The following is a 10,873-nucleotide window of genomic DNA, read 5'->3' as shown; positions in this document are numbered from 1 at the left end:
ACTTACGGTAAAAGTAAAAAAAAAGTAAAGGTACAAGTTTTTTTTTTAGTTTTTTGTTTTTATTTTAATTTTGTATTAATTTTTTTTTTTTTTTTTTTTTTTTCAGATTTCTTCTGATGCACTTATTATTAGCAACAAAACTACGTTTTCCTATTTGTGTTTTGTATGTATTTATGTACGTTTTTTTTTTTCTCCTTTATACTCCCGCTACGTTTCCAGTCCAATGAGGGAAGTTTGCCTCTCTCTTTACCATTGTCTTCTGATCATAATGACCAATTTTTCTTTCCATCACCATCGCCATGTTGGGTAACGTGTCATTTAATGCTTGCTGTATGGAAGGATGAATGAGGACAAAAGTGGTGTCGTGCACTAAAAAAGTAAAGCAGCCCATCCGGACTTTTTTTTTTGCTTAATTTACTCGTTGTTTCTTTGGGCTCTTTGCTTGTGTGTGCATGTTCTCGTGTTGAATCCTGTTTGTCGCCACGTGACTTCAGACCGCATGACTTACTCTCTATATGTGTATTGAATTTACTTGGATCCCTTTCTCTGCGTTTTCCTGCGTGCTTCTCCAGACTTGCGTTTACTTATCATTATTTTTTCTTGTGTGGGTGGGTGGATTATTCCTTCCCGTGGAGTTTCAGTGGTGTGCAAGGTCAGTGGTCCATCAGCTGTTTATAGAGCTTAAGAATGGGGAGAACCAGGAAGAACAAGTCCGCGGATGTGCACGAGGCGGAGGAGACGCTGAGTGATGCCTCCGCTGCCCACTCAGACGCGAGTTCCGTGGCAGAGCAGCCCGTGACCAAGGCGAAGGTGTACCACGGCAATAAGCTTAGCAGGACTGCCGGCGGCAAGGTCAAGAAGGAGGGGCAGGCGCAGCAGTCACCAGGAACAGTGGCGAAGGGATCACGTGCGGAGGAGAACACGGCCGACGAAGTAGGGGTTAAGAGCAGGGGGGAGGGAAATGTCGTTGACTCGGCGGCTGGCCTACCAGAGCAGCTGGAGGAAGATCTCGCAGTCTCGCGCGTTGGACCCGTCGAGGTGCTGTACTGCCCTATTTGTACCTTTCCTGCCGAGATGTGCGAGTACAGTGGGATGTATGAGCAATGCCGCCCGTGGCTGCTTGAGCATGCTAAGGAACTTGCTGAGGCGGAAGAGCGCGGCCGCAAGCGGCGTGCGCTGACGGAGCGGGAGCGTCTGGAGCGACTCGTGCAAGGCCGCGGTACAAAAAAGCCAATTGAACGCATCGTCCTTTTGGAGGTGTCACAGCGTAAGGGGCGTAAGATGACCACCTCTGTAAAGGGTCTGGATCTATTTGGCTTCAATCTGAAGGACCTATCGCGGGAATGGAAAAAGTTGTTCTCCTGTGGGGCCGGCGTGACATCGTCTGAGGAGTTGAAGCAAAACTCCATTGAAATTCAGGGCAATGTGGTTACCCAACTCATTGAGATGCTGCCAGAGCGTTACAATATCCCCAAATCTGCCATCTACCAGATGGAAGACAAGAAAAGGAAGTGCTGCAGTGAGGTAAAGTGACGGCTGGGGAAGCAGGAGGAGTAAGGAGAAGTAATGGGGACATAGTTGAGGAGGGGGACTTTACGGGCTTGAAAGAATTTGGTGTGTATCCTTTTTGTTTTTCCTCTTTGCTCAGGTTTGAATGGAAACGCTTATTTACATGGGGATTAATGCTCGTAAAACCCAAACAAGGAAACACCCCGGAGCAGAGGGAGACAGCAATAGTAATAGCAACGCTGCTGCGGCTAAATCCAAACATCACAGATGAAGTGCTGCTGATGCATATTTTTTTTGTTGCTTCTTTTCTTGTTTTGTTTTGTTTTGTGTTTGTGTGTGCTTTATTTTCTCTCTGTATGACTGCGTGCATGCGATAGCTATAGCATAGGGGAAGGTGCAAAGATCTTACTTGTAGTTCGCGGCGTGGGCTCTTGCATACCGCGTTCTTATTTTATCCATAGTCTCTCTGTGGGCATATGCGTACGTCTGTATAAATTGTTTTATTGTCTGTGTGTGCACTTCTCTTGCCCGATTGATGCCACTAAACTACCTCCGACGCATTGTGCTCTCGACACTTGTCTCAGAAGGTTCACGGTCATCGATCATTGAGCGCGTGGCTAAGAAGACGTCACGGTTGGAGCGTGACGCACCAAAGAAGATAGCGGTATGGGCACGTGCTGCGTATGTGGAGGCAAGAAAGGATGCTGAAACCTTGTGGACGAGGCTAACCAAAGACTCGGAGAAGAAGGCAGATACCAAGCGAGTAGAAGGACCGAAGAATTCGCCGCGCGAGAGACAGGAATAAGCATTACAATGATTGCGCATGGCGTGCGATACGTCTGCGTGGTGACTGGATAGCTTGATTAACTTCTGGATAGTGTATTGCTGTGGAAGTACTGCCGTCTAAGTTTTCATTAACTACATCCGTTTTTTTTTTTTGTGGTTGTTGTTGTGGCTGACTTTATTTTCTCCTTCTAACGTTCATTGAAGACATATATATTTACACATGGGGTTTACTCCTGCGTTTTGTTTCTGTTTTATGTGGCATGACAGGAATGGTACGGCTCAGTTGCAGCTAGACGTTGATTGGACAATGCACACTATGCAGGAGTATGTTCAGCTTATCGGCGAAACCACGAATGATGCAGATGCCGCCAGGCTAGCCGAGGAAGCCATTAACGCGCCCTTACTTTTCTTCTACGGCACCCTCTTTGAGCTTCCCTCGGTGCAGAGGCTCCGTAGCAACCCTTCGTTTGTGTGGATCCCACAAGTAATGGAGGTCCTGTGCTACGGGATGGTGGATGAACTGCGTCGTCTCCCTGGCAGTGTCCAGGCCCATCTGACACCGTTGGTCTACGAAAAGATGAATAAGTTGTCTGTCCTTTCTCTCTGCGGCCGCGATGACATGAATGTTGGTCTCTGCATTCGAACGGTGCAAGAAACCATCGGCGCCGCCATGCCCTTAGAGGCGGAAGAGCTGCTTATCGACATGATGTCTGATGGGTTGTTGCGTGGGCGCATTGACCAACGCGGAGGTACGGTGGTCTTGCAGGAGTTTGAAGTGCGCGAGGTGCGACGCGAGGATGTTGCGAAGATACGGGAAAAGCTGGAGGCGTGGTGCTGCAACTGCGATACGCAGCTTGAGATGTTGGCGAAGATGATGGGGGAGTGAGAGCGAGGGCCACATGAGAGGCACGCCAGTAGGAGCAAACAGGGGGCGTCAAGGAGGCCACAACGGGAATGGGGAGAGACGTGCATGGGGTTCGTTGCCCTTGGGAAAATGAAGACGGGGCCTGCCGTGGGTGGCGAACATCCGTCACTCCATTTATTTGCCGAGGAGTTGCGAGGGAACAAACAAATAAACGAAGGGAAAAAAGGCCGGCGGGAAGCGTACTTTTGCTCTTACGCAACAAAACGATTCAAAAAGAAATAAGTCTCTGATGGACGCACCCACACTGCCACTCACCTTCTTTCGATCTTCTTTCCTCTCCCCCACTCTCACTTTCTTTCCCATTCTTTTTGTTTTTGCTTTTGTTTTCGTTCATCCATGAATACATGTGTATGCGTGTATATGTGCATGCTTAAACTACGCCAACCGAATAGGGTGGTGAAGGTAAAAGGAAAAATAGGCACGGTGTGTTTGTTTACATGTCATTTGGCCGCGGAGTTGTCACGGAACGTGGTGTCCTCCCACTGACGGTGGATGAACTTGTGGAGAGCTATCAGCACACTCAGCACATTAACGAGGAACTCTGTACCTTCATCGACAATATACGTGTAGAGTGTAATAGGATTACTGAAACTTTCCCTCATGCTGCTCAGGCGCTTCGGGAGCTCTTTGCAGCTGCTTCTCGTGAGAATACGGCTGCCGCGTCTTTATTGATCTCATGTAAAGTAAATGACAGTAGCGTACACGGTAGGAGCCTTAGTAACACCTGCAGTGTTGTTGACGACGGTGGCGGTGTGCTAGAGGGTGTGGCGGTTAGGCGCAAAACAACAACTGAGGTGCCTCATGCGACTGCGATAAGCTCAACGAAGTCACGATTTTTGCGATTTGTAGAAGAGGCTAAGCATGACTACAAGGAGGAATGCGGCGTCTTGCGGCTCAAGCTCTTGGCAATGGAGAGTGAACAAAAGCTGTTGCTGCACGCCCAACAAAAGCTGTGGGAACAAGAGAAGAAGCATGTGGCGTGCGTGTCGTCGTTAGACGCATGTTGCAATGAACTCGCCATGGCTCGTTCGCAGTGCAGTTTTCTCCTGGTGGTACTCAACGGCGGTGAGGCCATGACCATCGCCTCTCCAGTTCAGCATGTTATCCAGCAGATTAGTGACCGCACCTCACTGCGGGGCAGAGAGTGTGACGGATCCACAGCACAGACGGAGTCCGAGGCGGCTGAGGACGATTCAATGCGTTCTCTCGCAGCCCGTTTGGTGCAGACAGAAATCAGTCTCCAGGAGTCCCAAGCAGCAGTGAAATCACTTGAAGACAACGTCAGGAAGCTAGAGTACAGTAACGATCAGCTTGGCAAAAGGCTGGGGGCACTGACGGCGGAGCGCGACACACTAAAGTTGCAGAACGGACAGCTGGAAGGGCAGTTACATCGCTTGTTGTCGTTGTTTCACGACCACCCTGAGGCGCGGCAGAGGATACAAGACGGTGAAGGGGCAAAAACGGTGTTGGCGTGTGAGGCTAAGAAGGGGTTGGAGAAGGACAAAATGCGGGAAGTCGTAGAACAGCTTCGTCGTGAGAACCGTGGGCTTCAGAACTCACTTTTGCAGCTTCAGCGGCAGGTCAATGATTCTGAGTTGCGGACAGAGGAGATGTACGCTGCAGGTAACGGGGATATTTTACTGTTGAAGGAGGAGGTGGCGCGCCTTAACGACGCTCTGCGAAAGAGGCAGTTTGCATTCGAACAGGCTCGTCATGATGGGGAAAAGGCGGCGGCGCGGTGGGAGCTGCTCGATAAGGTGCACCGCACTGTCATTCACCACCTGTCGACGCGGCTGATGTATGACGTTGCCAGACGGTTTTGCCCGTCTTCTTCTTTTAAAGGAACACCTGCAAAAAGGCCCTCCCCCATCTCCACAGAGGAGCTCAAGATTAAAGGGGCCAATGCAACATTATTATCCTCTGTAGCGGCCGCAGAAGGGCCTGAAATGAGGCAAACGCAAGAGGAAGTAACCGCAGTAGTGGTAGAGTCTTCATTCAGCCAGTCCGGCAATGACACACGTGTCCAGGAACTTCTTTCTCTAATTGAGTCGAAGGATGCGCAACACCGCATAGCGTTGAAGCACTGGCAACAGGTGAACCAGGAACTACGCTCTGCTCTCGCGAACTCGCAAGGGGAATTAAAACGATGTGAGGAGCGTATCAAGGCCATGGAGCGAGCAAAAGATGCCTCTGTTAGCCACGCTACGACATATTCACAGGGGGATGTTGGTGATATGTATGGGACTTGCGCCGGAGATGATTCGGCAAAGGCCCGGCCAACTTCCTTGCAGGAGCATACAAGTGTATCCGGTTGGAAACCAATAAAAAAGGCGGGAAATGAGACCCGCCCTCAGCGTGTGTTGGAGATACAGGAAGGAAAGCCCTTTCTTAATATCCTTTGGCAGGGTGCTCGGGAGCGCTGCTCCTTGTCGGAGTGGGGCGCCAGAAGCAAGACAGCGGCGATAAACAGCCTACCTGGGAGTGCTACTGCGCCTTCGGCTACGACGGATCCTTCTGCTGTTGCTGTTGATTTATCCGGTGCCATTCCAATTCGTAACCTCCAGCGCATGCTGCACGACGTCTTGCAGGAGAACATGGCCCTTGCAGCTAGGGTGGAGGAGCTTGAGAACAGTTAAACGTTTAACGCCAGGAAGGATGCCCCTTTATTGATGATGTTGGTGAGAAGGGCTTAACCAGTCGTTTTTGATTCTCATGCACTGGAGTCAACGAGCAAGCAGTGCGAAGCAGAAAAGGAGAATAAGAGGTGAAGGATGGAAATGCATTTTTGTTTCCGTAGTTGTTTTATTTACGTTGCCGTTCGTTTTAAAAATCTTTCTTTTTTACCTTTTTTGTTTTTTTCTTTCTGTATTTCGGCTCCTCCTCTTGGCATGGCTGTCTTTGTTTTTGATTTATTCCCGTGGGTTATGTACGCCCTTCCCTGCTTCTTTGCATCTGCCATGGAGTGTACTGCCTCCCCACATGAGTGGCTTTGCTGCATTGTTTTCAGCTGGACATTTCCGCTATTCCCATCTTCACTCTTTTTTTTTTCTTCTCTTTGGTTGTCTGTCTCTCTGCGCGATGGTTTTCCTCACTCCGTTTGTGCTGTTGCCTCTCAACTTGGCGCCTTATGGGACGTGAGGTGGGAAGAGAAGGAAACTCTAGGATGGCCTCTTCGTCGGTGAGAGCCATGATGGCGAAGGCGGTGACGACGTCCCCAGCCTTCTTTAGTGACAACAATTCTGTGCAGGGGTTCAAGGAGCGAAAGGACGCGATACGGCGGGAGCGGAAGGAGCGTGGGGCGACACTGTCGCAGTGGTACGGGATGAAGAAGGCAGACCTTGGCACGGAGGAGCGACGGGAGCTGGAGCTGCTGCAGTTCCGAAATTTTGTCAACCCCGAGCTGAAGCACCAGGCGCCGAAGAAGAGCAACAAGGAGCAAAACGAATTTGTGGAGTTTGGCTTTTTCGCTGGCACGGGGCGAAACAAACGCCGCCGCCTCAAGTCATTCGCAGATGAGTGGATTGCGGAGAATCCCGAGCTGGAGCAGGTGGTGACAAAGCGACTGAAGCGAAACGTGCGGCTGAACCGTAAGACAAAGCAGATTGTGGCAAAGAAGGCCGCGAAAGAGGCGGCTCGTGCAAAGGCCAAAAAGGCATCGAAACGGTCTAAAAAGGGGGATATGCTCTTGTGAGGCCCTGGAGTGGTGCTACATGGTGAATTTGAGGGCGACTAGGAATAAAGTTGAAGTCGTTTAATTTTACGCTGTTTTCTACTCAGCCCCTCTTTTTTTTTTGTCTGGCGTAATGTGCATGTGTGGGTAGTGGAGAGGGAGGAAAAACAACAACAAAACAAAACGCAAAAAAAAAAAAAAGAAATCGGCTATGTGAGAAGATGGCTTTGCGATATTATCTGACTTTTTTTTTTTGTCTCGACGCAGGCGGCGAGAAATGCAGGTGTGTCTTGCGGTACCGCCGCTAACGTCCTTCTTTTTTTTTTCTCCACACTTTTTTTCTGTTTTGTTTCTGTGTTTCTTCGCACCGGAGAATGTGGGGCTGTTTGTTTGCATGTACATTTGAGAGCGGGAGCTGCAGAGGTGGAGCGGTGTAGGCAGTTGATTTAAGGGAAATCTGATGTCGTTCTTTCCACCATTTCAGCAACGTGCGGATTTGGGTCGCAGTGCTGAAAAAGTGGGAGAAGATGCGACTGTTCTTGCCGCCCTTCTCTGCAACACTGCGACGCTTGGCACCTACCGCATCCAGGGTCATTCCCACCAGAGGGCGAAGGATGTGATTGAACACGGAAGAAGAATCGGTCGACTAAACTTGGAGAAGTATCGCCCGCTTGTGCAGGATGTGCAATTGGCGGCCCAAAATTTGCATGAAACAGTCGAGGGAGGACGTGCTGCACTGCAGAGAATGCATCTATCCGTTGGACGGCTTTTTGTGGGCATGCCAGAGATGGAGGAAAACCCACCCACTGGGACGACTCGCGGCGCAAAGCCTTTGCCCCCATCGTAGCGCTGTTGTTGTTGTTTTTCCTGCTGCTCTTCTTTTCTGTTTTGGGAGAAAAATAGGCGTTGTGTGTTTGTGTGGGTGTGCTCAATTATCTTTACTCACTCTCTCTTTTTTTTTCTTCTCTCTCTCTCTCACACACACACCTTTACTATTGTTGTTGTTTGCTTTTTTGACCCTTTTATTATTATTATTATTGTTTCGTTGGCTTCCGGTCGTGCTTCGGTAGGGGTTTCAAGTGAGGGCTTCCTCGCGGCAGGGTGCAGCGAATGTCGCGCAGCAACGTCTTTGGCCCTGGGTCGCAGTTTTCCTTCACAAAGTTTGGGGCGCTGAACCGAAGCCCCAGCAACATTGTCCTGAACAAACGTGTGAAGGATGTATTTCGGCTTGAAAACCAGAGGCACATCCGCAATGACATGGACCGGGAGCGGCGCTATCGGTTTTGCACCAAGTGTGGCATTACGAGTGTGACAGTCAACTTTAACGTCGTCCCCTCCGCCCGCATAGGGTTATGGGGCCGCTGCGTGGATGACAAGGATTACACGCACCACAACTTGGTGGAGCTCTCAGAGCGAGAGCACAAGGAGTTGCGTGAGTTACCAGTAAGGGAGCGAATACACTGGTGGCGTTATGAGCGGAACCAATAGTATTTGCTGGGATTTGTATGGCCGCAGGAAACACTCCACACGCAAACAACCACCCGTAGTGTACTTTTGTGTGGTGCATTTAATTTCTCCAATCCGCTGTGTAATATGTGGCAAATAAAGACTCGGGTGCCTCTCAGCATTCAGTGTCAACACATAGCGAGAATATTGGAGAAATTGCCTGACGGCTTGGTTTTTATCCAACAACAACACGAGACGGCCGCCGCTGAGGTGTTTTTTTTTAAAGTCCATTGCTACTTGTCAGGTGGGATAGCACATGATTTTTTTCTGCATTGTTGACACAGTGCACTTGGGACGAAGGGAGTTCTCAGACATGTCTCTTGTGTTGTTGCTGCGGATGCGAACTGGGAAACGCAATGACATTCCGGTTGCATGTTTGCTGAAGGGCACGCACGCACATGCGTTCCATCTATTTATCCCATACGTCACCTGCTTATGCGAAGGGCACAGGAGCCAGATACGACCTTCTTTTTTTTTTTGTGTGTGTGTGTGTCGCCAAACATTGTGCAGCCTGTGGTGTGATTCACGCAGGCGCAGATTTTTGAGGAGCCGCCCTTTTTTGGTTTTAAAAGGCACAGAGGATTGCATTTATGCATCGGTCTGTGGAGAGGGTTGTTCGTCGCGGTCGCGGGTGCAAAAAATCATCCTCATACGTGTTTGGTCATGCGGTTTATGTGGCACTGGCCAATTCCTATGCACGCGCTTCTCATTGCCTGAAGGATTTCCGCATTTTTTTTTCTTTTTTTTTTTTTGCTTCAAACGGTCTGCTTGCTGCTCTAAATCCAAGAACCCCGTAACGTCATTTTATTCATACTCTGCTAAAGCTCAAGGACGCGCGCACTGTGGGTTCTGCAAGCCATGTCTTTGGAATTTGAAAATGCAATTCGTGAAATAAGTCTTACGAATACAAAAATACATTCGGCATGCCTTTGGCAGAAAGTCCATGACAAACGCCGGGTGTCTGAAGCAGTTGACGAGAGTTTATTTGAGGCAGTGCTGCTGCACTCCGCCAGGTATATACTCGGGAAGCTGGAGCAGAGAGAGGCCGTGGCGGATTGCTGGGAAGGATACTTGGAGTTTTTTGCAGAGGCATGGCATTCCTTTGGCACAACCTTTGCTGACGCCTTTCTTATTGTGTGTGAGGATATATATCTTTCCCTGTTGAAGTACCCTGATACGCCGAAGGACCTCCTTCAAGAGTATTTAAGCAGCCTTGCCGCCCAGCGACGCATGCCTATGCGAAAGAATCCCAATTGGTCGAGTTCCATCCCGAGTTGCCCGACGTTGGAGGGTGCCTCGGAAGAGGTGGCCTTAGTTCCTGACATTCCCCACAACGAAGTGAAACGGTATTTGGATACCCTCCCGAAGCAACTAACCTTTCCCTTGCACAACATCATTCTTCGTGTGCGACTAGTCAACCCCCTACCTATACCAGGGGTTGTTTCTGTCCGCGAAGGATGGAGGTGCGATACGTGCCATATCGATAATATTCAAGTGGCGTACCAGGCCATGATTTGCGACAGCGGCGATGAGGCGGGTGTTCGCAGCGAGGTACGCTTCCTGAATGCACCAAACCGTGGAGGCTTTGATATATGCCTGAGTTGTGCCGTGTATTTCTATCGTGACGCGACATTGAAATTATCTCAAGCTCTTGGGGATTGCTTGCAAATTTTTCGGGTGAACCCAGTTGCCGATATTAAGTTGCATTCATTTGCATGTGTGGAAAATGTGGCATACTTGACGGTCTCCGTTCTACCGTGGGGGGCGCGGCCCATTGTGTGGGTACTCAGACAAGACGGGCATAATCCACCTGCGAATTGGCGTTCAGCGGCAAAAATAAAAAGCTGCCATCAGTATGATCCTTCTCTGAGGAACGGCGGTGGCTACGACGATCAATGCACCACTTGTATGCAGCCCCTGGCCAACGGGATGCCAGTGCTGGTGACGGTTTGCGGACATTGGTTTCATGTGGACTGCGTTCAAGAAATGCTGAGTATGATGAGCGACGAATGCCCAGTCTGTCGCCGAGAAAATGTTTTATCTAGTTGCTTTAATTTGGCGGGTCGGTCCAACATGTACAAGGTGCAGGTAGACTGTCCAACTGACTCCACGGAATTTGTTGTGGTCGTGGGGGCGTTGCTGACACTAAATGGGGAATACAACAACCCCACCAACATTGCAGCCTGTAGGTCGATCCTGGTCAAACATTCCTGCGCTACCAATTTTGATGCAGTTGTGGACGCACAACTCCAGTAGAAGTTAAAAACAATTGCTATGAAGAAGAAAATGGAAAATAAAAAAAATAAAAATGAAAGTTGGAGACGAGCGAGATACGATATGCCTTTTGGTGTTATTGCAGCCAAGTGCATACCTTTGATGGGAATCGGCATTTGTATTTGTGTTTGTATTTTTTTTTCCGAAGAAAATGTGTGTTTACTGTCTTTTTTTTTTTCTTTTTTTTTTTTTTTTTTTGTGTT

General features: G+C 49.3%; 7 protein-coding genes across 7 annotated transcripts, besides 8 other annotated features; all 7 read left to right on the top strand.

Annotated features, from left to right (window-relative positions):
• Positions 1-37: 37 nt before the first annotated feature.
• Positions 38-103: a sequence feature (A-rich).
• Positions 104-687: 584 nt separating this feature from the next.
• TraAM80_06052 (uncharacterized protein) lies at positions 688-1,533 on the top strand (the record flags this gene model as incomplete). The annotated part of the gene is made up of 1 exon (XM_029382909.1): positions 688-1,533. The coding sequence occupies one exon, from the start codon at positions 688-690 to the stop codon at positions 1,531-1,533; it is 846 nt and encodes a 281-aa protein (XP_029237249.1).
• Positions 1,534-1,797: 264 nt separating this feature from the next.
• Positions 1,798-1,857: a sequence feature (A-rich).
• Positions 1,858-2,548: 691 nt separating this feature from the next.
• On the top strand, positions 2,549-3,181 carry TraAM80_06051 (COP9 signalosome complex subunit 7, variant; the record flags this gene model as incomplete). The annotated part of the gene is made up of 1 exon (XM_029382908.1): positions 2,549-3,181. The coding sequence occupies one exon, from the start codon at positions 2,549-2,551 to the stop codon at positions 3,179-3,181; it is 633 nt and encodes a 210-aa protein (XP_029237248.1).
• Positions 3,182-3,657: 476 nt separating this feature from the next.
• Positions 3,658-5,856, top strand: TraAM80_06050 (putative sigma-adaptin 3, putative,adaptor complex AP-3 small subunit; the record flags this gene model as incomplete). Its single annotated transcript, XM_029382907.1, has 1 exon — positions 3,658-5,856. One exon carries the CDS (start codon positions 3,658-3,660, stop codon positions 5,854-5,856), a length of 2,199 nt encoding a protein of 732 aa, XP_029237247.1.
• A 491-nt stretch (positions 5,857-6,347) lies between these two features.
• On the top strand, positions 6,348-6,911 carry TraAM80_06049 (nucleolus protein required for cell viability; the record flags this gene model as incomplete). Its single annotated transcript, XM_029382906.1, has 1 exon — positions 6,348-6,911. The coding sequence occupies one exon, from the start codon at positions 6,348-6,350 to the stop codon at positions 6,909-6,911; it is 564 nt and encodes a 187-aa protein (XP_029237246.1).
• A 142-nt stretch (positions 6,912-7,053) lies between these two features.
• Positions 7,054-7,095: a microsatellite.
• Positions 7,096-7,350: 255 nt separating this feature from the next.
• On the top strand, positions 7,351-7,737 carry TraAM80_06048 (uncharacterized protein; the record flags this gene model as incomplete). Its single annotated transcript, XM_029382905.1, has 1 exon — positions 7,351-7,737. The coding sequence occupies one exon, from the start codon at positions 7,351-7,353 to the stop codon at positions 7,735-7,737; it is 387 nt and encodes a 128-aa protein (XP_029237245.1).
• A 94-nt stretch (positions 7,738-7,831) lies between these two features.
• Positions 7,832-7,867: a sequence feature (GA-rich).
• A 45-nt stretch (positions 7,868-7,912) lies between these two features.
• Positions 7,913-7,932: a microsatellite.
• A 68-nt stretch (positions 7,933-8,000) lies between these two features.
• TraAM80_06047 (uncharacterized protein) lies at positions 8,001-8,378 on the top strand (the record flags this gene model as incomplete). The annotated part of the gene is made up of 1 exon (XM_029382904.1): positions 8,001-8,378. The coding sequence occupies one exon, from the start codon at positions 8,001-8,003 to the stop codon at positions 8,376-8,378; it is 378 nt and encodes a 125-aa protein (XP_029237244.1).
• Positions 8,379-9,125: 747 nt separating this feature from the next.
• Positions 9,126-9,148: a microsatellite.
• Positions 9,149-9,254: 106 nt separating this feature from the next.
• Positions 9,255-10,652, top strand: TraAM80_06046 (uncharacterized protein; the record flags this gene model as incomplete). Its single annotated transcript, XM_029382903.1, has 1 exon — positions 9,255-10,652. One exon carries the CDS (start codon positions 9,255-9,257, stop codon positions 10,650-10,652), a length of 1,398 nt encoding a protein of 465 aa, XP_029237243.1.
• Positions 10,653-10,670: 18 nt separating this feature from the next.
• Positions 10,671-10,710: a microsatellite.
• Positions 10,711-10,837: 127 nt separating this feature from the next.
• Positions 10,838-10,868: a microsatellite.
• Positions 10,869-10,873: the final 5 nt, after the last annotated feature.

Source organism: Trypanosoma rangeli, assembly GCF_003719475.1.
Source record: "Trypanosoma rangeli strain AM80 chromosome Unknown Tra_15.4_contig_00210, whole genome shotgun sequence".
Lineage (NCBI taxonomy): Eukaryota > Euglenozoa > Kinetoplastea > Trypanosomatida > Trypanosomatidae > Trypanosoma > Trypanosoma rangeli.
Note: the sequence above shows the minus strand (reverse complement) of the source record. Positions and strands in the feature narration are given on the sequence as shown.